General features: G+C 37.0%; 1 protein-coding gene across 3 annotated transcripts in view; it reads right to left on the bottom strand.

Moving 5' to 3' along the window:
• Nucleotides 1-26,817, bottom strand: part of LOC134649151 (uncharacterized) — a 110,706-nt gene that overhangs the window by 1,903 nt on the left and 81,986 nt on the right. The window contains exons 4-12 of one of the 3 annotated variants that reach the window (XM_063503866.1): nt 19,850-20,037; nt 13,352-13,545; nt 10,033-10,174; nt 8,967-8,981; nt 8,337-8,489; nt 8,028-8,209; nt 7,168-7,310; nt 2,726-2,860; nt 957-1,190 (exon numbers count right to left, since the gene is read on the bottom strand). In XM_063503866.1, the coding sequence (XP_063359936.1) occupies nt 957-1,190; nt 2,726-2,860; nt 7,168-7,310; nt 8,028-8,209; nt 8,337-8,489; nt 8,967-8,981; nt 10,033-10,174; nt 13,352-13,545; nt 19,850-20,037 (1,386 nt within the window). The remainder of the gene's footprint in view (nt 1-956; nt 1,191-2,725; nt 2,861-7,167; nt 7,311-8,027; nt 8,210-8,336; nt 8,490-8,966; nt 8,982-10,032; nt 10,175-13,351; nt 13,546-19,849; nt 20,038-26,817) is intronic. The other 2 variants (XM_063503879.1, XM_063503872.1) reach the window with 2 other exon arrangements.

A 26,817-nucleotide genomic window follows, 5' to 3' on the forward strand; every position in this document is an offset into this window, starting at 1 on the left:
TCTGTATGTATGTATGCTTAGATCCTTAAAACTACGCAACGGATTTTGTAAACCCGTGCGAAGCCGGGGCGGGTCGCTAGTATAAATATAAAGTACAAGAATGGAAACTCTTTTAAATCATCTCAAATTTATAGATTTAAAACGGTTGACAAATCTAGCCAATTAACAGATTGCTGATGATAATGTATCAGTTTTATTAACGAGCGTGGGAAAAACAGATGCACATTAATAAATTAAACTAATGTATCTCTGAAAGCGAATGCTTGTTTTTCGGTTTGTGGTGACCCACAATGTCCAGCATTGATTTAAAGCATACCAAAAGCTGCCATTTTGAAAAGCCTACCTCATTAAGTAGGCTGTTTAATAGTTCAGCCATAAATGTCTGCGGCTAACCTAACCTGTTGAGCCGCGTTAGGTTTCTACTAGCTACGTTATAATTAAAACAATAATTTAGATGGCGTACCTAGCTCAATAATATTTATGTTTAAATATTGCATTTAAATAAAGTATTTCGGTAGATAAAAAATAAATACGTAAGTCACTATAGCTATGCCATAATAATATGTTTCAGATGCATTAGGTATCCTATAGGTATATAAAATCAAATTGATGTAAACTTACACTCAAACTAATTTTAAAATACAAAGTCTTTAATGTGTTACTAATTTGTTTGATAAGCTATGTTGATACAGACGTGCTAAATGTTAGACTCACGGCCACACGGCCTGGTTTGAACTTTAAGATACGTCAAAAATTTGCTAAAGATATGAGATGGAACGGATACCTATGTCAGTGTCAAAAGTGACTTTTCTTCATTTTTAAGTATGGGTAAGTACGTAAATAATAAGTGTTCCACTGTAAACTAGTACCTACTTAATATCCGCGACAGTAAAACGTGTATAGGTAATTGTTGTTATAATTGCATTAAAACCAATTTAAAACATATAAATACTCACTGTCATCCTTAACTTCTCCGTCAGAAGTCATCAGTACGGCACTTTGGTACATGGGAGTAGAATGTTTAAATCTCGCCTCATCGCTGGACAGTTCAGCTGGCATGGAAACCGGTTCATCAGAGTCTACTGGAAACGAGGGCTCGTATCTCTGCCGGCTCCGGTCCTCCTGGTAGGCATTGCGAGCGTCCAACGCATCGTTGTCTAGATTATTTAGTTCATATGCGTGCGGTGGCACTGAAATTACAGAATAAGTATACCTAAGTATGTCATGTTATGTAGCCTGTAATGAAAGACAATAAACGCGTAAATTCATATCATTACGATTAAACACGACGACTTTAGTGTCGAAGTAACGCTATAAGAACAAAGATTGCGGGAAGACGCCAGGAATTGGACTCTTAAAGCTATTAAACGGACCATTTGCTTGTAAAGGAGTTAAATAAAATAATAAGCGCTTGAATGCTAACGATCCGATAAAAAGGATTTGTTGTTATACTTTACGGTATTTTAACACAGATAAGTAAAATACGTCCAACTAAGAAAACAAATGTATTAGATACAAAAAAATGTGCGCAAGTTTGGTCATAAATACAACTTACGTAAGGTGCATGTACCTACCTATATTTGACAAACAAGCTGGGCTGGACATGTAAATAATGGGAATCATGGGTGATGGTGACAGAAGCCGTAAATGTATTTTATGAGGGTCAGTCATAAAAAGATAGTTTCATAAATGTGAGATGGTAGGCATTTCATGCATTTTCGATTATTTCGTTAAATCATTAGGTTTGCCGCGGTTATCTAAATCAGAGAATGTACCAAAAGCAGAATGTGCTCTCGCAGTGATACATCGAGGTTATATTTTATTTTAACACGGATTTTTGACTGGCATGGGTTCAACATGATTGACATATTTGTTATGTGAACAGTACAGTCAATATCAATATTAGTGAATAGGACAATGCACTTTGAGCAATCTGCCACCCTCTATTGGTTATACAAATAGATGTAATTACGAGTAAATCTTTAAGGTTCTAAATAGATATCACCTTTTGTAACGCTTTTAAAGAAGAGAAGATAATTTTGATGCGTAGAGTAGGTTCTAACGCTGTTTTTAAATGAACTTTTACAAATATAACCAGTAGCAGATCGAGAACCTTAAACCTTACCTGACTACAAATTATGATACTTACACGATTTTGTATATTAAGTGTTCGTTTTGAGCCAAGTTTCGCTAGTTATTTTAAGGATTGGTGTATGTGCGTGACGCGCGAATAACCTGATTGTATTTGGATAATTTAAACTAATTCAAATGGTTATTGCTGAATGCAGACTCGGGGTGAAAGGGCGGTAAATATATGTGAGTCTGAGCGGTGTGTGGGTGTTGTTACGCGTATACAGGTAAACTTGCCAATGTGTGAGAGCAGGCAATCGGTGCACGCATAGTCTTACTACTATGGTTGGGTTCCGTCAGTCCGTCTATTAACTGATTCGGATTATTTTCAAGCTATGAGGTATATTCCACTAAATTCCACTTCATCATAGGTATTACTCAAATAAAAAAAGCATTTAACTACTTCGTATGTAGGTACATAATTATGTATATTAACTATGAAATTAAATAAATACTATTCCGTCTCGTTATTCGTCAATATTTAATAGAAAATATTAATTTCGATCTGAACTGAAAATAATTTAAATGGGGTCTGAAAGTGGAAAAAAGTGAAATCCCGGGCAAGGGCGACGAGTGAGCAGGGATGGTGGCTCACCTGCCAGGCTTAGCTTTTGTTTTCTACAAGTCGGCGGGGCGGTGGGGCTGGCCAGAGCTACAGAGTGCGCCCGAGACACCCGCCTTTCCGTAGTTTCCATATGTGACTTTAGTTCAGGCGGTTGTGTTGGCGCATCTGCGTGGAACACTTGGCTTAAGAATATATCCTTCAACTGTGCTATGCATTCTGGTTTGGTTTAGAAAGTGGTATAAGTAATTAATGCAACTTATATTGATAATTTGAAATGGTCAACCTAATCATATATTAATATAAGTAACATGTAAGTCACAGTTGCAATGCTTAGCCGGCGGATATAATCTTTGCTTGAGTGGTAGTTTCTAAAGCGGCCGCGCGAGTTGTGAGCCTACTTGTGTGGCGGTGTCGAGTGTGAGCAATCTTTATATGTGCTGGAGGTAATCGTACATAGTCCGATTACCATTGGTGTAGCTGGGATTATTTGTAGCGTATGCCAGCCATAGAGAAATAGTACCTAATGCAAAGCTATAATACATCAGATTTATTCGATGTGTAGAATTTGTCCGTCTTAGAACTTTCTAACGAATAACTTAACTAATGAGCGCATAACAAGTCATCTCCATATATTACTATTTTACTTAAAACAAAACAAAAAATATTAAAGTTTCCTACAATAATTAACTAAGAGCAAGAAATTATATACATAAATACCTTTCCGTACGGATTTTTAATGTATAATAGGTTCATATGAGAGGAGTGTATTCACGGCCATTTTACATGCTCTTATTATATTAGTCTCTAGGGAGTCATAATGAGACAAATGACTACATCACGTAATAAATTAAGACCTAATTCCGAAGATCCTATGGCCCTCTCAGATTTATATGAAAGATGTTGACACATATTATAGAAGCTAACATTAAAATTTTTGACTTAATTAAAATACAGTTACTAATTTACTATGTGGGTATAGCGTGACCTCGAAAATGTTGGTTGTGAGTACAAAGTAAGTTTTATTTTTATTACGGCACGAAATGAGTCGGTATAACTGCTTGTTATATTATCCTAATAAAATAACGAAACTTTTAGCTACACTCGCGCTTCAGTAATACACGTGGCACGCGAATGTACACGAGGGAGGAAAAGTAATGGTTCAATTTTGATTTACCACGACCGATCTTAAAATATTTTTCAACGTTTTCTATATTTTCCAGCTTTTGCTTTACCTACTGAAAATGATTGATGTTCATTTCGTTCGAGACGTGCTGCCGTATTCGAACTTCAAGATATTCACAAGAGACGACACGTACTAGATCCGTTATAGTTTACTAGATACGTTATAGTTTAGATTTCAACTAGTTCTCTTTTGCAGCGCAATTCGGGCAACCAATGTCACTTTTACGTTAGATAGAGTTAGATATATATTAGATGTGAATTGGATCTCTAAATCATATCTTGTGGAAATCGTTCAAGAGTATCTCCAGAATCGCGCAAATGTCAAATTTGACAGGTTAGATCTTAAACATATCGTTATCGTATCTTGGTAATGTCTAAAAGATATCTAATAGATGTATATTTCAAAATCAGAATCGGGCCCGTGGTGTAAGTAATGAACATTACAGAGACCAAACAAATAAGTCCAATGGCCTGTGGTCTTGACTTTATTCGCTAAATTAATTAGCATAACTATTTAAATTAATTTAGTTGTCATTATTTTACTCGCAATATATTTTTTCAACGTGTTTAAGTAATAAAGTTGCTTTAATAATGAAAGTAATTACCATTTATGTACCAGTAGGTAAGCATGTTAATACAATTTCTGTATAGTTTATAAGTTATACGGTATACTAGGCTTGCAAAGAAAATAAACTGCTTGACTATATTAGATATTATTTTTAAGCCTTCAGCTGCCTAGGAACCTAACCGGTTTAGGATATGTACTGTATACTCTAGACGCGGAATTGTAAGGGAAGAATGGCACCGGATAGCTGTTAGGCTTGGCACTCATGACGACAAGAGTATATCGCCGAACAAGAAGAAAAGAGACAATTAATTACGTAAAGTGACCTTAACGTTTGATTTTATGGCACATAAGATTAAAAATTAAAATAAAAGTTCACGCCATAACGATGAGAATAATACGTGAATTACATTGCTTAGAAAATCCTGTTTACAATTTCGTTGATTCGAAATGAAACCTTATTCATGTACCTATTCATTAATGCACCATATGATGTTATTTGTGGAATTAAATACGGGCTTAAGACGAAGTTAGGTCATATTACAGTCCGCTTGCAGCGTAATATAAGCCGGGCCTCCGCGCAGCATCCGTAACTACATTTGCAGGTACAAACATGTTATACCCAACTGAACCGGATTAAAATTCAAATTGCAACAACTACGTGTGCAACCGAACTATTACTTAAAAGATAAAACATGCAAATTTAATGCTGCTTATCTAACAAACACGCCAACTATTACTTTGGCTAATTGAACATTAGCTTAGATCTGATCATATGCAACACAAATTGAGTTTTTAAGCAGTTAATTCATTAAGTATATCTCATCTCGTATCACGTACATTACTGTATATTATTATTGTGTTTGCTCACGGAAAAAAGAAAGAGCGCGTCGGTTGGTATTACATTTTTACAACAAAGTTAGAATTAATATTAAGTATATGCTTTAGTAAAAGGAGTTTGCTGAGCTTAGGTATGTACTGACTGTCACACAACCACAGTATAATAAAGAGTACTAGCATACAGTATGGACGCTCCCTGCCTCCCGTTGAAAGTGCCGCCCATCCGCTGAGACCCGGTTACCTCGGGAATCGGTTACCTCACAGTTACCCTACAATGTCTTATCTCACTCACACAAGCATGGTACGCGTTCACCTACACGAGCTTAGGCTGTGTGCGTAGGAACGCGTTTGTTTCATACATTTGATCGCCAGTGTCCGAGGTGTGACACAACAGTAGCTGAGAAATTAGTTTGAGAGCTTGCGGACTTTCTATTATTAACATATATTATATAAATTAATATGATAAACTGTATGTATGCGTTCGATACTAATAACAATGTATAACAGGAGAAGTGCTAAGTGCTACAATGCATACAATGGAATTTCGGTAGCTCGAACCTTGATAACCCGAAATCCTCGTTAATACGAAATATATATTTTTTTACTTCCGTACTTTTATTTGTCATTTAAAGGGTCGTGCACACATCTTTAAACCCCTATTTTATAGTTGTTGAGACCAGTCTTTAGTCTATTCCCCAAAAAAGTATTCGTGCATACACGCAGTATCTTTTTGGCACTTTTACGATACTTCGTGTAATCACCACTTAAAAAATATTGTATGAAATACATTGTTGCCAACCTAATTTTAATTGTCATCTCTGACAGATGATGAGTGAACCATAGACATGTTTTTTAATTTCATTCATTCTTTTCCCGCCCTTACCGGAGGATTCTTTGCTACTTCTTGAATGAAATATATTTGTTAAATTTCGGCTTCGCCTCAAATTGTTACTCACGCCACTCGCCTTTTTTGACCTCTCTTAAACAACGGTTGCATAATAGTATTTTATGCTATTATGCAACTGATAGTACGGGCGGGAAAAGAATGAATGAAATTAAAAAAAAAAACATGTCTATGGTTCACTTATTTGTCAGAGATGACATTTAAAATAAGGTTGGCAACACTGTATTTCATTCAATATTTTTTAAGTGGTCATTACACGAAGTATCGTAAAATCGCCAAAAAGATACTGCGTGTATGCACAATTTCTTTTTTGGGGAATAGACTAAGAGTTATCTTGACAACTAAGGTAGGGTTTTAAAGGTGTGTGCACGACCCTTTAAATGACAAATAAAAGTACGGGAGTAGAAAAAATACTATTATTCCCTTCTATTTAAATCTCCAGAACTAAACTGAACCATTTAATCTTACTACGCCAAAGAAACCAACGGATTCCTATAGTACAGTAAGGTGCACTGGAGTAACTTCGAATAGGTAGTTCGAAAGCGGGGTAATTTTGAAAATGGCAAATATCTATAAAACCAAAAGCTCTTAATACTTCAGCAACACTTACGCTACTGCAACGCTTAGTAAGGTTGCTTATTGTTATTAGTAAGTACTGCTGCTGTTTTCTATACGAGTATCTCGAAGTTATTAACTAAAATACCTTCGTAACTCTAAGAAAATAATAAGACTGGTACGTGTTGTGCGATTATCTCTGTAATACGAAATATTCGTTGGTCCCTTTAACTCGAAATTATTTTTAATTTACTCGTCGGTTTTTACGAATATCAATAAAAAAACTTCCATCGGTTCCACTGTACATATAGGAGGCTGCTGCATAGCGAGTTATATTAATACATAGAGGCTTGTTAAATTAGTCTCTAGGTACTTTATTAGTCCAAGGGAAACTAATAATAGACGTTTATAATCAGATCGGCATACCATTAGGCTGCTCATAGTGGTTGTTGTCCTTGGTCAGTTTGCGGAACTTGCGGGGCGAGAGGCAGGGGGAGCGCGACCCGTCCACCGCGTCGGGGGTGAGCCGCCGCGCCGCCAGGTCGCACAACATCGACACCGCTTCGGGCCTGGGGGCAGAATGCTACTAAATAATCAAACTACACACGCACAGAGCGAACCTTAACCTAGATAATAGCTTAGATATTAGAATTCATAAACGTTAATAAAATTGCGGCACGTTATGAAAATATATGAAATACATGCAGTGCCGGCCCGAGCCCTTGATCAGGGTAGAGCGAAATCGGGTTTTGGCGCCCTTCATTGAAGTTTTCTAGCGTATTTTGGGTCCCCGCCACACTCGCGTCTTTTAACACTTTTTTTTCTCATTTGCCATTTTGGCGCCCCCCTTGCCATCTGGCGCTTAGAGCGGCCGCTCCACTCGCTCTACCCTAGATCCGGCCCTGAATACATGGTTAACACCAATTAATAGGTAACTAGTAATGTAGGTTATTGATTAAAATAAAATAAAACGTCATACCTTTTGTGTACCTACTCAAAACTTTCGGTAAAGGTGCGACTGTTGCAATACTGCAGTGTTCTGAGTTTCTGAGCTCGTTACAAGTTACCCGTTTACATGTTTTTTCTTAAAAACGATTTGCTTGCTTTGGAGGATCTGGGGGGCCTAGCTAAAATGACAATTGTTTGTGCAGTAGCGAACGATTGTCATTTTGGCTAGGCCCGCGGTTCGTTTGGTGCGTCGAAGGGGAGCTCAACCCTAGGGAGATATGAACGGCTGTGTCTGGCCGCGTGCTCTCAGTACACAGGTAATGGAGACTAGTACTTGCCTTAGCGGGGGTTTAGGCCGAGGCGGTGGGTCAGAATCGGTAGGCTCCTCCTTGGGCGACATGGGCGACAGTGGTGTCGCTGCGTGGTCGCGGTACAGCCGCAGACGCACCTCTGAGCCACACGCGCGCAGAAACGCCACGGCAGCGGCATGCGACATGTTTGACATCGGTGTGTCGTTCACCTGGCGGTGAAAATTTAAGAGATAGAGTTAGACCAAGCTAAGTTGGCAGTGATTTTCAGTAGTCTGGGCTGGGATTTTCAGTAAAATGGTAAATAAGTACTCGTAGATATATGTATACAATACATACCGCGACAATCCGGTCGCCGGGCTGTATCCGGCCGTCGCTGAGCGCGGGCTCGCGCACCAGGGCGCGCACGTAGTGCCCCAGCGCGCTGTGGTCCTCCTTACGGAGTGTGAAACCCAGTGAGCCGTTCACTTTCGTCATCACTATGTCGAACTCCTGGAACAAACCAGATATTACTAAATTCGTATGCATTGTATGAATACGGGCAGATTACCCCAATTCGACGACTGGCTCATATATATGTTGGGTGTGGGCTGATAAATAAGTCCAGTCAGCCCAATTTCTCAAGAAATCTATACTACATACTACTGACGCATTATTATTATTATTGCTCTCATTATAATATAGGTACATTATTATTCATCGAATTTTCTCGATTTGATAATGTGAATTACAATTACTTACAATTTATATGTATAATATGCACTGATAATATGGTTATACTTATATTATATGTACTTAGGTACAATGTTTAGTCGTAAAGGTGGCATCATTAAAAAATATCTGTGTGAAGATTTATGCCGATAACCTGGGATCTAGGAAGGACTATTACATATTAATGACTAGAATGTTATTAATTAACGCATTAACGAGAATTGATCCTTCCTCGTAGTGATCAAACCGTGTACTTACCACCGATCCATCATCCTTTGAGGCGTGAACAAAAAGGTTTATTAATGGGTACATGAAACCGTAATAGGTTACCGTAGCGATATTAATAGGCAATTGCCTCGTCTATTATGTTTTACGGCGTGTCTAATCTCGCTCTAACCACTTAGGGGAGCAAAATTACTAGATATCAAAGGCGAAAACTCATCAAGTATTATGTTATAGGTATCTATCTGAATATTAGCAATATGGAAAAGGTTAGGGTTTTTCCCTCGTTATCTATTAGGGCAGCGGTCGGCAACCTTTTAGCAGCCAAGGGCCACATAGTAGTTAACGAAGTTGCGCGGGCCGCACGTTGTTAATATTTATGACTTTATCAGACATTGTCGTTTGTCAATATTACATACAAAATAGCCAGGAAGGCTCGCGGGCCGCAAGTGACAGGTTCACGGGCCGCATGCGGCCCGCGGGCTGCGGGTTGCCGACCGCTGTATTAGGGCAATAGAGGTTTTGCGTGTCCAAGCTCATGCTAACGCGATCCTATATGACGAGCGCCATTCCTATTCCTATTAGCCTAAATGAGAAATGAAGGGCCGAACACGTACCTACGATACTGATCAAGTTGCTTCAATAAACGAAAGTGCACTTGAATCTGTATTCAACTGGAGTAAATTACTCATCATCGCCGTTAGTGTAGTTCTAATTACGTGTTTTTTAGTAAAGTACGGTCGTTATTAATTTAAATATTAATAGAGGTCATTATCGAGATGCTAAAATATCAAATTTAAATAAATTTTGAGCCATTCTTAGAAAACAAGCGCAATTATAGAAGTTTCCAACTTCTTAGTAAATATTAAATACCTAGAATCAGGCTTTTATTTTCGTAATTTTTTTCCATGAACTTCTTATTTACTCAGTTAAAACAGTTGAAAGTAGGTTTTGAAAGCATTTTGAAAGCCTACAATATTTATTTTACTCTGTAATAAACAATATTCCACTCTAAAACAGGATAGTTATCACAAGCACTTCAGTGACTTTCGTAATACGAATACCTAACTATAGTATACATAGTTGTTATTAATTTCCGTACCCCGTATTGTATGTCGTAGACGGGGAGCGGGCGGTCTAGGTCCGGTAGACGGAGTTCCCGCCGGTCTGGTTCGGGGCTCGCCTCGCGCCGCCCTCGGCCTTCAGATGACGAGGTGGTCGCACTGCTAGTCGTTGCTGATAGCCTGATGGGAAAAACATAGTTATAAATTAAAGTGGCCGATTTTATTAACTCTGCTTTTAACATTGTGGTCTTTCCGAGCGGCTACAATGTAAGAATACTATTTGTCATGTTATGTTCAACTTATCAATAAATCAAAACTTTATAACTAATGCCCTTCGGATGAGAGAAAAAAGCTTAATTTTTTATTTGAATGCTACTATTTATTATACAAGTGTACAAACACCTTTATATTACAAGTGTGTAGCTACATATTTTTGTTTAGGTAAATATATTACAGTTTAACTGATATTTTAGTCAAAAGTTATTATACTTTGTCACTTACACACTCACCGGTCGCTATAATTAGAATGTATATTTAGATAGTATTCACGTAGCCTATAAAGCAAAGAAAAAGTATATTATACTTAAAGTTCAGGCCCATTCGTAAGTTAATAAGTTTTAGTTTCGTTTTTGATCTCGTCCCGTAGTCGTCGTGATAGCTGTAAAATAGTTATAAAGCAACCTGCTCTTTGTTACCTACGGAACGCTCAAAATTAATAACTAGGTAAGAACGCAATAGGCAATACGTACCTAATAATGCGACTGCATGGTAATGGGCATGGCAACATTTCCACCGTATAAATATATTACATACTAGATTTTGTTGCCAATGCGAGTGTTTGCCGATTTGTTATAAGACAAAAAGGTCGATGTGACCTTTGTGTGTGATGTGTGCGTCGTAGCGACTATTGCCGTTAGTCACGTCGTATAAGCCTAAAATAGCAATTTCAGGCTCGTAAGTCATTTGTCTTATGTTGTGACTATGAAATTTGTCTTTATTAGACAGGGGCAAATGCAAAATTCAACGCGGCAACGCAGTTTAGTAAAAGATTCAATGCGGGATTAGTCAAATTAGAACAATTACCAATTGTTCCAGGCGGGGAAATAAATACACTATTAAATTTTTCCATTTTGTTTCCACCCAGTTGCTCGTGGGACGGGGACGCAGACGAGTACACCACTTTTCTGCACTAGAGCAGAAACGTATCAATTTCTGCGCACTTTTTAGAACAACAACTAGTCACTTTCAGAGCATGAGATGAAAATATATATATATTAAATAAGACTGGCATAATTTTCGTGTGCGTTTGTATTAGTCGAGCATGTTGGGAAACACGTGTAGTAAGTGTTAGTGTCGGCCTGAAAAGGGTTTGAAGGTTACACGCGCAACTCGAGACAGGTGAATTGTCGAGATATAGGTACAAATAGGTAGGTTTTAAGATACAGTGGGTTTAGCTAGCAGAGTTTTGAAAAATTCGTAGCGCTTTTGTAGGTCATCATACGGTTACCAAAAAATATGAAATCAATCTTGAGTACTTTGTCTAACTAATTTGTCGATTCGATAGCTCAGGATTAACACTTCGCTCAAAAAAAAATTAACTATTTATGCACGGACTATTAACATGATAATTGCTTCTAATAATGTGTAAATATCTGGGTGACATATAATAACTCGGAAATGCGCGTTTTCCTAGAGATAAGACCTAGCTAGATCGATTTTTCGCCCCCGAAAACCCCCATATAGCAAATAACATCGAAATTGTTAGAGCTGTTTCCGAGATCCCCGAAATATATATATAAATATATAAATAAATATATAAATAAACAAGAATTGCTCGTTTAAAGGTATTAGATAGATAGATATTATTTTTATACGGCCTCATCGATTACTTTTTTTTTGTTAAAAATAACTAAAAATAATTATTCATTAACTATGAGTATGATAGCCGCGCCGCGATCCGGCACGCACGGCCGTCCGCTTAGTTTGGAAAGTGACATACATATACCTACATAAGCTACATAAGTACATATTCCTATGTATGTACCATGTATGTACCTATTCATTTCCCATAGCATGTGTCAAAGTTTGACAAATGACGCGTCAATCGATTCGTCTTCATAACACCCATGTCGCGGGCGGTGTTGTGTCACTTGGGAATTTATCGAATGTACACAATTTACGAGTATATTGGTTAATATAATTGACAATATAGCAGTCTCATTATCAAACAAGGCATGTCGAGCCTAACAAGCAAAAGGGAGCGTGTAGTTACATACGTTCGCAGCACTTGTACTCAAGGATCGGAACCGGTTTTTTGCAAAAACTTAGAAATAACCATATTTTTTTAATTATTTTATACTCGAAATGTAGGACTCAGTTGTGTTTTTAGGTTACGACTTCGTATTATTAGATTGCACAATTAGAAATGAAGTAATTAGCAAAGAACGAAAAAATACCGTTTCCGTTCCCATACAAAAAATACCGGTATCCGATCCCTGCTTGTACTACGAGCTGCGTCTTTTAAGAAAACGGGAAAACTTTTGCGAAAACTCAAAAACGGTTTAACCGGGCACATGTTTTTTTCGGACCTATTATTTCCGAAAATATTCACTTTATCAAAAAATGGTTAATGAAAACCCCTATTCGTTTTTAAAGATATATCCCACGACCACACCATAAGGGTTGAACTAAAAAACTTTTTTCAAAATTTTATTTACTTAGCTCTTTTTGTCGGCGTGATTGATTTAGGTATATTTTCAAATTGCAGGTTTCTAGCACTAACGGTTAGTGAGCTTAGCCACGGACGGACAGACAGACAGATGGACATGGCAAAACTATGAGTGTTCCTAGTTCACTACGGAAGTCTAAAAATGATAATATATAGGTATTATATTAAGCAGAACACACTTATCAGGATATAATACACATCCGATGTGAAATAATAATTTACTAACTTTTGTTAGTACAATGTATGCTTTGTATATGCATACCTACCTACCTTATTTTCTGAAATCGATGTATTGATATTGATATGTAAAAAAATAAGATTTCAATAAATCTTTTTCGTTTCTTAACGTTGCTAATTGAAGGTTTAACGGATATAAAAAAGAAGGTTCTCAATTTCATACATATGTACCTGAGTAATGATATTGGAAATGTAAGGATGGTCTAACACAATTACATTATCATAATACGATAATTTCAAACAATTTTATATAAATTATTGAAACGTGTATGTAGATGAAGGTATGTTTGTGTGTACAAATTCACCCGTTTGCAACCGTTATCTTATCAGCGTTCATGTTTTTAGCTAACATTTACTTATTGATAAATGTACGAGTATTTGAATGAACTTACCTTGCGTGCATCGGATGACAGTTGAGAGGATCTAACGGCAGATGCTGCGGTAGCGGTAAGTGTGGTGGGTGAGGGGTCCTCGCAGGCGGCGTCGGGGGGTCGGGCGGGGTCACGCTCTCCAGCACGTCATGGGGAGGCCGGCAGACGCGCAGCTCGACCCTTGGCGAGGCCGTCCGGAGCACCTCCAGGGCTTCCTGGTGTCGAATACGAGGATTATGGATTAGCATGTCAGCTATTCAGTTTAGCGCTTAGTGTAAGGCCTGAGTGGACGCTCGAGTTGGGCGTGCAGCGGGGCGGGGCGTGCGGCGTGCATATTAAACAAATGCAAGCGTATAGGAGCGGCCTTAGTGCACGCTGCTCAAATCACTTGGGAGCTCGACGCCACGCTGCACGCCCCGCCGAACGCTCCGCTTCGAGCGTCCACTCAGGCCTTACACTTAGTGTATTTACTAAGTGCAGGCAAATCGAAGGCTTTGCCTAACCAGTACAACTATACCTCCCTCTCTCTGTAACAAGTGTAACAGTAATAACTATTCGTAATTGGAGAGCGCACTTGTGCTGTTTCGCCCCAAGATCGTCTTGCTTGCTATCTATTTAAATCATCTGATAACGAGATATAATTGAACGGTTCATTAGTATACATGTTACATAATTGTAGGTGTAGGTAAGCAAGCGCATTACGTATGCAGGGGATTAACGGATTAGTAATTAAGTAAGATGTTACGGGCGACAATTGGTTTGGATTTCTAGGAATGCTTTCTTAATTATAATTAAATCAAATTGATTTTTGGCTGTAGTAACTTATTACATACATACATATAATCACGCCTATTTCCCGGAGGGGTAGGCAGAGACCACGGATTTCCACTTACTACGATCCTGACATATCTAATATACTAAATATATTCACGTAGACTTAATAATAAAGCAGATGACTTAAAGTGGCACATTGGTAACATCAATATTGGCAAGTACCTAAAGCATAAATAAAACCCCAAATTATTATTTTGCATAATAAACTATTTAAGTCTTGGTCCAGTTCTACATAATACCTATATGTAAACAAGTCGCATTCCCGCGAAGGCACCTAACAGTTTGAAAGATTTATATTGACGCGCCGTTTACCTATTGACACCGAATAAGTTATTTATTGGCTTCCAATTCAGAGCTTCTACACGGAAAAGCGAACTTTTAATGTTTCCGTCACGGTCTGTGTTCAATTGTCATAGTTCATATTGAAAGAGACAGGGCGCTATAGATTTGGTATTGCAATTCGGTATTCCAGTGCATGAACTAAAACATTGAGAGACATGGAAAAATGCAAATAAGGGCCACGGAAAATATTGAACGTTCGTTTCACCATTCTTTTCGAATTTATGTAAGAATACAGTGGCTGAAAATTACGCCGTCTTTTATGAGTGACACTCATTTTGATTTCTGATTGTTCAACGTGTATGTAGGTATTGAAATAAGTAATATCTATATATGTATAAGAGCATTTTAACTTTAGATATTCAAAAAGGTATGATAAGAGAAGTAAGAGACAAATAACAAATAGAAGTTTGGTTAAGACTTCGCCAACCTCGAAAACTTCGCTGGACGGCACAGTTTAGAAACCAATTAGTCAGATAGTCCGGAGTCCCGAGACAAGACAAGGCGTAAATTTAAGTTTAATTTGACAAGGACGGGGAAAGACCACAGCCGTTGATGAGGAATTCACATCGGCTTCAATTGTCAAATTTTCTTTGTTTCTAGCATACTTTTATTATAATTGAAATCATACAATTGTATTTATTAACTATGAACTAAAGTATTAGGCATTTTAAGAATATTTAAACATGTGAATTTCGTTAGTTAACTATTTAAGTTACTTAAAGCGGATATTTCTTCGTGCAACGGATTTACTTATAATTCAATATGTCCATTGGTACCTAATATAGGTATTTTTCAAACTGACATCGGCAGCAGTGTGCTGGCTGCGCCAAATCGGTGGAATAATGGATTTCTTATTCCGATAAAATTCGATAGAAGTTTTAATACTAGCACGAATTTCAATGTTAATTGCTCATGGGTAAGTACAAAACGGTAAACTTTAAGTCGTGACATTTTTATTACCAGTTTGCTTAATGCTATTATGAAATCCCAATAAGTTTCTAATTTGTAAGTAAGTATATTTGTGTGCGTTGCGAACTCTGCTTGACAATTGGGTTCGTAAATGTAGATCTCGTATAGATATAATTATAATTATGTTGTATGTAGAAATAAATTGAATGTTCATCTTGACGATAATTGTATCCCACGTATTTATAGTACAGCAAAAAAAAAAGATTCTTCTAGGTACTCGTATAAATGTGAGCCACAATACAAATATTAATATAACATCACTCTGAGGAATATCATACACACATACCTAAACCTATTATTATGTCAGTGTTTCATAATATTAGAGCAGGTGGTAATCTACTTGCTGTTTTACCTATATTTTAGGACTTAGAGCATTTAGTAACTGGAGACGCCTTGTCTGTCATTTTCTGTACAAAACAGTCTGCCGATTATTGCGGAGGAGGGGCACGTCAAATGTATGTATGTATGTCAGATGAACGTCAGTCCATACAAAGGTTTGCACAAATGTGCAATTAAGGTTTTCGGCTGAGGGGGCGGTAAGCTCTTAAAGGTGACTCCGGTGGTTATTAAATGCACTCAGATTTTAGGATAAACTCAATAGCTCAAAGCACCCACTGCTCTAAGATAGGTACCATGCGACCATTTCCCTAACTTAAAAATATACCTTGGTACAAAAATTAATTTCTTGGAATTTTCATTTTCTTAGGTGTTATTCAGAGCGGAAGGCTGGCCTGTTAAAAGCAGGCTCTACAAATCACGCCATGTCATAAAAGAAGTTGGGGGAAACCGTGACGTTCCAGCCAGCGTGATACAAAGAATTATAATAATCTTAACAATACCCGGCTTTTATGCACAGAGGTAGGTAAGTACATAATAGGTAAGTATATTATTTATAAGATCTACCTACTGGAACAAAATTTTTTCAGGTATGATGATTTTGGCAGACAGATAGCTTTCAAGATATATTTGTTCCGCGAATCATCCCCTATGGAGTTGAAATGGAAGATAAGTTAGTATGGGGTAATACAGGGAGATCCCAATGACTTCTACCCGGTCAAACAACGTGTTTATACAAGAACAGTAAAATATAGCTAACGGCAGGCGTTATTCGAGGAAGCGAAAGGTTTCAAGGCACGAGGGTTAAACAAACTTTGCTCCCAACTGCAACACACAATTTTTTACTACACCAACGCGAGGAGAATACTAACTGTAAAACATTATATAAATCAAATTCAAATGAACGTTATTAAATATTTATCATTCAAAATCATCAGTTAAAAGTCAATTATATCAATCAACATCAGCAAACAACTCAATTTGCATCAGATTACTTTGCCACACATGTGAATAAAATGCAACTTTCTTATCTGTTTTTGAAGTAAGTACAAAGAGAGCTTTTACGAGCTGATGTGGTGAAAAATAGGTTTTAAATAATTTCTAGATGCCCGCAATCTTGTTAAGATTGGCTTTGGATATTAGTTTTTGATTTAGGCATAGGAAGTTAAATATCGTATTTAAGTTGCGTATATAAATACGCATTATTATTTAATGCTTTTTCATGTCCATTGTAAAAATGTTTGTTCTGCTGCTAGGCAATCTCAAATCGATCGTTAATTTAGTGAAATTGTAGCATAACATCTGTTCGTAACGGTGGCACCCCGGGGCATAACGGACGAATACGGAAATAATTGAATTTCCCAAACAAAATTGAGTTAAAATGGGTCATTCATTTTTTATTATGCTTTCTAAGGGTCTGTGTTCGCGCGAATGAATAGCGGTGTCATTGATGCTCGAGTTCTCATATTATTGTCACATTAGGTCTTTGCCTTGGGGTTTATTTTTACGATTTGCTATTCCAACTCTAGCTACACAAGATTGACCTTTACTAGATACGTTTCAAATGGTTTTACATACGATTTTTCATACATAAAGGATACCCCGCTCCGAATGAAATTACCTCACCCCGCGACGGAAGCAGATGGCAGATTTCATACAAACTCGTATTGACAGAATTTCAGTTCGATTAGGAAAGTGGTGACGGATACCGAGGTTTTGTGGTATATATGTTGTGCACTTGTCAATTTCAGTAGGTAGTCTACAGTATACCTATATTCAAATAGGTATTCTTTCCCTGAATATATGTAGTTTTGTTTATCTTTAAATCGACCCCTTGATTCGTAATAATTAAGGTTATATCTAATAGTCTCTCATTTTCCCTCACTGTTACATTTGAATTATTTTACTAGGAATTTTTGATTTAAACTTGCGTTATTATTGGCATGTCCTTTTTCGACTTCCAACACCCCTACACGGAAGCTTAGTGCAAAACAGGTTACCATATGTGCTACGTTACGCTAACAATAAAAGCTCATAACGTTCTATGCTGTACCTAAACTATACGTATACAACACTTATGCAAATTAAATTTGTTTCACTTTACCCGGCGTACCTGTTACCGTGAAATGCTTTTAAAACACGTGTAAAAACAACATGCAATTTTATACAACTTTGTGGTGGACATTTTACAGTTTATTACGTTTTGTCCCGACCCGCCCGCGTCGGTGTTTTCATAAAAGTTTTTATGTTTATAACCTAGCCTTTCGACCAGGAAAAGTGCTTCTGCAAATGACATTTTTAAGATGATTCCATGTTTATATTTTTAGGGTTTATGGGTAGATTTCATACGAAGCTTTCACAAAAAAATATACGCATTGGCCAAACTGTGCTATTATTTGTGTAATATCTGCGACGCACTTTCTAGACATAAGATACTGCATGTTATAATTTTCATGTCAATGCAGTAACTACATATTTAAAGAATATTAAGAAACATTTTGTAGTTTGGACTCCAGTGTTCTGCGACTTCGAATTAATCGTTCATAAATAAATAAAATAAAAATAAAAAATAAAAAATGATTTATTCGTTAAATTAACTTAAGTTCATATACGTTTACATATCGTTCATCATTTGTATGTGAATATCGTATTACTTGCAGTCGGGAATGTGGGCTTAGCTGAGTAATAGCGCCGTGTTTTGCCCGTATCGAAGTTATTAGTTGCGCACGATCTTTGCGCAGGCTTCATTTCAAACGGATTTCCGCGCCAACATCCGGGTTGGATAATCCGCATGGAGATTTAAGCCCCGGTCTCCATTTCATAAAACTTTCATGGTGCTTTTCATTAAAATGTCTAATTCTGAGTAATGTTATCGAAATATTATTTAACGTGTGTCGTATTTAGATAATGGTCCGAAAGTATAAATGTTCATAAACATGTTATTAATATATGATTAATTGAAGCAAGATTATTGGAATAAAGTTGATTGTCGATTATCGTAAAATTGTAAATAATGTATATTATTTTAATAGTATATTGTAAAAGGAGGAGGGTAACTAAAAATGCCCGTAGTTACACACAATGTTTTTCATCACTCTTGTTAAGAAAAAATACAGTAAGGACGGGTTCTTAAGAGGCTGTCAATACATACATTAGTTACCTACACCAACTACCAACTAATTTATTTACTTACATAACTATCAATTTTCACGTTAACTCTTCATCAATTATGTTTGAACATAGCCCAATTGACAGGAATAAATACGTAAACATAGCGCAAGGACACCTTTTTTATACCTACCGACATCAACGAGTTATATAGGAGTCTTTTCCTTATCATTAAAATGAATCATCAAACATGGCGCGCTACAGCATATCTAACTCCCCTAACATACTTCCTAATTGTAAAATAGATACTGTGATTTAAGGGAAAATTTCCGATAAAATACGGGAGTTTCGAGCTTTGATTAAATATTAATGTGAGAGTACCTTTAATACGGACCCGTTATTCCCGAATCGTTCCCTCCCTTCTACTTATTTCCGCCATTGATCTTCGAAAGGTTTAATTATAAATGAACTTGTGAATCGGACCTTAATTCAATTACATCTTTTTGTAGACTTTATTTATGGATTCGATAATTTTAATGTTCTTATTCCATACGTACGTGATGTTCATAAATAAGTGATTAAATAGGCACCGCCTAACAATTAACTTCCAAAATCCTTAAGGAGACCAATTCAAACTTAAGTCTTGTAGTCTTAGCAGTTCCAAAGAATACGGTTTGTTATGTAGGTACTAAGACAGTATATAACCTACGTTCGATACCAGAACGTAATTGTATAAAAACCCGGCCAAGTGCGAGTCGGACCCGCGTCCCAAGGGTTCCGTAAATTAAGTCCGACTCACGCTTGACTGCACATTTCTAATAGGATTTTCGGTCATCTATAGGTAAAGAACTATTTTGTGGTTATTTTTCAAAATTTTAGACCCAGTAGTTTCGGAGATAAAGGAGGAGGGGGTTTTCCAGCTACACTTACATAAGTGCTTAGCCCAGCGAGCGGCACGCCGTTGGCCGCGAGCAGGAGATCTTTGGGGGCCAGCTGGCCGGTCTTCCATGCTGGCTGCGGCGGGTATAACCTCCGAATCCGTACTAGGCCTCCTCCGCCGCACACTGACATACCTAGGCCTCGGCCGTCCTTCTCCACTACTACGGTGAATGTATTTTCTGTAACAATATAGAAAAGAGTTGTAAATATCGAGTTCCGAATGTAGGCAGTACCTACTTAGGAAAGACGGCTTAGAACCGAATCATTTATAGGGTCGACATACTGAGTGGGTAAAATTTTTATCCACAGTCTAAGACTGTGCAAGAGTAAGGTATTATTGTGCAAGAGTACATTTTGGAAAAAGAAATCTGGTTAAAATCCCAGCCTATAATTATGTACAGCCTATATATGTATCTTTGGAATTTACCATTAAATTTCCGATTAATTTTGTCTGTTCAAAGAGACGCCCACACGAATACACGACGCCGAATGAATCGGAAAGCTACTCCTTAAGATCTTTTAAGCCACAAAAGAGTAGGAAGCCAGTATAAGCCGTGGATAATCTCCCAATGACATAATGGCAATACCTTTACAGCATTAATATTTTGGCAAACATACTTATGCTATTAATATTCTTCAAGATTTAAATTTAATATTGTGTTGTTTTGTGTGTTTAGTATTGTGTGTGTTGTGTTAGGTGTAAATAAGTAAACAAAAAAAAAAGAATACGTACACGTACAGTACGAGTATTTTGTACTAAACTGATACCAAAACTATTAATAATCACGTAGCGCGTACTACTACTTGTGTGGATTTAAACGACCATGACGTTTCTTTAAAAAAAGTTCTTAGGTATCTTATTTACTTTTTGATATATATTTTAAGTTGTACCTTCTGATTTACTGGTCAACCCCTCCTTATCTACCACGTCAATAAGTCATAACCATAACGTCAACTACATCAACCCACTGAAGCGTATAGCGAGAATGCCATGTATAAAACTTGCGGAGTAATAATTAATGCCGTACTTAATAACGAGAACCCTGCGGAATATTTAATATGGATTAGGTGGGACAACTTTAGTGCTGCAGGCCACATGGGCCCCTACCCGTGCATTTCCGCAACAGACCCAGGTGAGGCTTAAGCTGTCATGAGATTTAATGTGATCTATCTTCTTTGTACACCAGTCTAGTCACAGAATTAATAATGTGAAGTCCCCGAATATTTAAATTTTGTTGAAAATTTAATATACCTAATGCGTCTATTTGTACCTATAACCTTTTTTGACAAATTCGACTTTTTGACTGATCCGTGTGGAACGTGTGTACCTACCTAACATTAATTTGTAACTGCAATCAAGTACTTAAAAAACAAATCTGATGTAGTCGAATTTAACCTTGCTGTCTATCTTTTTTATACCACGATGGTGGCAAACAAGCGCGCGGACCGCCTGATGTTAAGCATGCCACCGTAGCAAATGGGCGCTTAATAATGTATTAATAATCTCTAACTACACGCGCGTTGGCGACCATACAAGCTAACAAGGATTCATCTTTGGAAGCACTAGAAACCTTACTCACCATCAAGAACACAATACCTACAGAGTAAGCAGCAGTGCTATAATTATTATGGCTGTGTTCTTCTGTAACGTGCTGGAGTTTCTTCCCCAGTTGGGCTGCTTGCTACAGATTCGAGCGAGATGAGATTTCGCTATGCCCTACCTCTATTTTGGTTGAACGTAGTTTAAGGATATACATACTCGTACACACTATCTATTTTAATTTTCAATCCGATGTATCATGTAAGTACCTAATTGACTTGAACACTCAATTTGTACAGCATCAAAAGTAGCGTAGCCGACTATGAGTCAAAAGTATCTACTTACCACTCTCTGAGACCTTAACAAACAGAGATACAAATGTATCTGTGTTATACACAATATATATATATATATATATATATATATATATATATATAGAACAATTCAATAGTTGCAGATACTTTTCAACGCTATTATTTGTCGAGGTACATATACAATTAGAAAAGTATTCGAGGGTGGCAGATACTTTTGGCGCGTTGTATTATAATACGTTACTATTGATACTGACTGTACACACATTTCGGAAAGCTTTTCATAGACGAAGATTTTCAGCTTCAGCTAACCTCACTTTTATTTATTTAGGCTCATCTGTCCTCTCTCAGAAAGGACACAATACCGTCATTATATTAACTTCAACTCCCCTAGCCAATATGAGGTACCAAAACTCTTTTGTAGTGTAGTAGGTACGTATTACGAATGTCATTAAAAGTGGGTTACGGACTCGTGACCGGACAACTTTGCTAATACGCCACCAGCAGCTGCTGCACTCAGCTGTTGTCCTTCCAACTATTTGGCAATTGGCTTTTTGTTATTTGTTGGAAGATAATATGGATATAGTTTGGCTATACCTATCCCCTATAGGTAGCCAAACTATAGCCATTAACCTATAGCGTATCCAGATTTACATGAGTCGTCGTATGCTCATAAAGTTTAAACATTGGAACATACAAGATATTATAAAGTACCAACTTCATAATAATGTCGGCTCCAAGTTAAGCGAAAACTAGAAAAGAACCGTCCTGCTCCATTTCAATTAGAAAAAGAACGGTCAAATTGATTAATCTCAATTGATCTTAACTAACAACAAAACAAAAGCTATTTCCTTATAATTAATCAGGTTTCAATATTGCAAATGAAAGGAGGATGAGTGTCGATTCACGGTCAATTTAAGTCCCTTTTCGGCCAAAAATGGACGTTCGGAGCGAAAAACATGAATTATACATTAAGTCGGCCCTGCCATTCGTAGTCGAGAGTGATTTTAGTCATTTTGTACCCAATTTCCGACTATTAAAGGAATTCTTTGTTGCCAAGAGAATTGTACGTAAATAGTATCACTTTATTTCGCTAGCCAGCTAGCAGCAAAGCCAGTTTCGGTCTATTATGCAGAAACACTCGTTTGTGGAACACGTGAGAAAATACTCAACGTAATCGGTAATACTTTATAGACACCATTAACTAATCAGAATCCGTAGCATGATCGATTATACGTCCGACATAACCTTTGTTACGTTCGCAGTTCCAATTTTATTCTGTTTCAGATACTGACGTCTGACACTTGACACATAAGCCGCAGGGCCGATGTCGGGCGCGCGTCAGCTGAGGCGATTTCAGAACTCGAGAATGCTGTCGCCTGCGTTTGCGAACGTCCCACTGAAACATGTCTGGACTCCAGATTCTGGAGACTAACTACCAGTAGTAACGGTGTTACCGCGACTCCAAAGAAACTTAATAATATTGACAAACATTCCAATTGCAATTAAGGAGGCAACCAAAGGCCAAAGCCTCAATTCGCCACTGCGACAGGTATGAGGGTAACTAACCGGTATAAGGTACACGGATTTCGTTAATTTGATTCTTGCATCGCTAAATTTAAAGTCAGCTTATACGATGCACGAATTAGATACTTCTATTGATAAAGTTGTACCTACATTTTGAACGAATCTACATTAAGCGACTGTATATGAAAGAAATTGATGGTCACTGGCCTCATTTCATTTGTGGATGTATTCTCATGGGTGTCTGGAACTCGATAAATAGTTAGGCAGCATAAAAAATAAACGGACAGTCTTATTTACTACTTTCGTGGGCTTAACGGGGACTTTCTACCATTACTGTGCATCAAGTTTGACATTAAGAGTTTTCTAATAAAAATATAGTTAAAGCTTAGGATGTCATTATTATCTATTTATTTGATCTTTATCGATTAGTTTGTTTGTTAGGGTTTCAAGTTTACCAAAAATACGATTGGGAGTGACGAACGTTTTAGTCACTATTGATCACTTGGGGTAAATACAAACTAAGGACAAAAAGTTGGTAAAACTATTAGTAAAAAGTTGGTTGGTGGGTTGGTTGTTTTTAAAATTGTTGATTTATTTGTCTACTCTTCTACAGGAGCATATTATATAGGTACTGACCGTGAACTTGTTTTCACTATTCACCTACTTTGTCAGTTCGCTTGTGTTGTCTGTCGCCCGCGGCATCCTAGCCCCGAATATTTGAATAGTCCCGGCCTCTACTCCAGAACACAATGTTTAAATGGATTTAACGTAGTGTGTCTACTCTCAATGTTTATTTGTTGTGTTCCACTGCAAGTCTTTTTTAAAACCATTGACATTGTACATGTTAAAAGGGTATAAAGATGCGACGGTAGCCTATGACTATCAATCTTTTTGGGTATTATTCCTTGCGCATTCGTTTCGTTTGTTTGTTTATTGGGTTGAAATGAAATAAAATATAATAGCTAAATTGAATTAAAGTGGAACGAGCTCGATCACTATAAAATAATAATTTTCCATTATATCCAAATGAACTCGTCATAACCAATCACCAAACCAAACACTTAAACGTTCAAACTACAACTAATTAAGCAAGTTCCTCTACATTCTCACCTCAGGGCATAATAATCAACTAACGCTAACTTGCTCTATAAACAATCTCTGCTGAGCTTGCGTTCGAGATATTTATCCTTGCAACTAGGGACCAGCCTCCTGGATGGTTAAAATTATTGCCACAACTTTCCCGTATGTGTACAATATTCGCCTGACCTTGGTAACAAGAAGAAAAACAGCGCAAAATCAGTGCCACTTATACTATTAATTATTCCAGTAATTCCATTAGGTATAGGTATGACGAATTTTTTTTTCACCACACCAGCTCGGAAAGTTTGCACTTCAAAAACTGATAGCGAAGTTGCATTTTATTCACATGTGAGGCAAAGTAATCAAATGCAAATTTTGAGTTGTATTCTTATGTTTGCTGGTAGAATTGACTTTTAAATTATGATTTTGGATGATAAATATTTAATAACATTCATTTGGATTTTATTTGGTTTGATTTTGTTTGATATTTTACATTTCATATTTGCTTCGGGTTGGTGTGGTGAAAATTTTTGTGAAAAATAACTATTTCTAATATAAACCAAAAAAATAGCGAGCTATGCTATGAGTAACAGACTGAGTTACGTCGACTCCAACAAGCAAACAATCTGTTTGTACATAAAACATATCTTTCAGTTATTTCAGTGCAAACGTTTGTTCAAACAATTCCAACTCTTTTCAATTAGTTCTGTTTGTTCACAATGTTTGTTTACTTTTGCTCTTGTTTATATTTTGGTGAATACTAAATATAGCGACACAAATTTAAATATGACACATGGGGTACTAAACTAAATTTAATAACATAGCAGTCGCTTACCATAGATCATGGTAACATTGGTAATGTTACCAAACAACTTATTTCATAGATCTTATTATCAAAGATCATTTCTGATAAAATTAATGGATTTTAAAATAATAATTGAGATAGCATTTAAAAAATCAGTCAAATTGAGAAATTTATTTATTTTGTTATGAAGTCGAGCTCTACACTAAATATGACTAAATGTACTTATTTAAAATATGTAATATTTATTAAAAAGTATTAAGTAGGTTATCAATGCACACCTAATAATTGCTCAATGTAATTGCCACTCAGTCATAGCTTGTAAAAAAGAAATGTAGTCAAATGTATTGGAGTTTAGGTGGATGTAGAGCGACCGTAGATCCGGGTGAACAATAGTTGTTTGCACTAGGGCTGTCAACCGCGAGCTCAGCGTAATCTACGAATTGAGTATTGTTGTTCTGGAATCATTTGTAGCCTAGCTATTGGCATTGTCAGATGTATCTTTTGTGTCTAGTCTAGCCACGTTCATTCATTTCTGTCTTTAAACATTGTTTCGTAATGAGTATGAGTATCAGTAGTATTTTCAGGGAAACTTTATTTATGGATACTGTTTAAAAACATTTTTTTATAGTGTATACATGGCTTCTGGAAGTAAAGATTAAAAGGTTTGTCAACAACTTTCAACGAATATACTTATTTAAACAATATTTTTAGCGTGGGCAAAGTTAGTTTTCATTTATTTATACTTATTGATTTCATTTTATGTATTTGTATTACTTATTTATTGTTATACCTAGCAGCAATAGAAAACAAAGTCTCACGAAATTTCAACTTTCTAATGAGCAGCGTAAACTTACAAAACAGGGTTTTCTTTAGGCCCGAGATACACATGTACGTTTTATAATACTTACGTAAGTAGGGACAAACCTATTTGTTAGAATGAGATAACGGTATTCATCTCTATAAAATAGTTTAGTAAGGGACGTAAGGGTAAGACGTGTAAACAAAAGGAAGAAAGGGAAAAATTCGCACTCTTCTAGTCAGTGTCGATAGTGCATCATTTAAGAGCGATTGGACCGATGGTCCAAAATATTCCAAGTTCGAAACTTGCTCGAACCGCTGAATTTTTCCATTTTCCTTTATTAAAAAAATAGTATCGTTTGCAGACGTGCCAGCCGGATAAAAAATAGTTTATTATTAAGTAGTGTGGCAGCCCTAACGCTAACGCGTCTCGGTAGCGCACGCGCACGAGTTCAACGATCGCCCCCCACCCCTCCCTCCACTCACCCATCGACCGATGGTTTTCCAAATATGTATGTATGTAATAGTATGTATTTTTTAAATAGTACATTTCGATCTTGAACTTCAATAACTGGAGCGTATACATATACTGACTCGTACCTGTTGCTTCTAGTGCGGTAGATATATATTGTATACATATACATCCCAATCATCCCATCTCTTTCGTAGAGCCATTTAGATAAAAAAAGAAACAACGTCCGGATCCGGAACGAATCCGTCTTGGCGTCGTCCGTCTTTTTATCACGGCACGTATTTCTCACACATTACAAGCTTGATTGACCATTTTTAGGGTTCCGTACCCAAAGGGTAAAAACGGGACCCTATTACTAAGACTCCGCTGTCCGTCCGTCCGTCCGTCCGTCCGTCCGTCCGTCTGTCACCAGGCTGTATCTCACGA

This window comes from Cydia amplana, chromosome 1 (assembly GCF_948474715.1).
Source record: "Cydia amplana chromosome 1, ilCydAmpl1.1, whole genome shotgun sequence".
NCBI lineage: Eukaryota > Metazoa > Arthropoda > Insecta > Lepidoptera > Tortricidae > Cydia > Cydia amplana.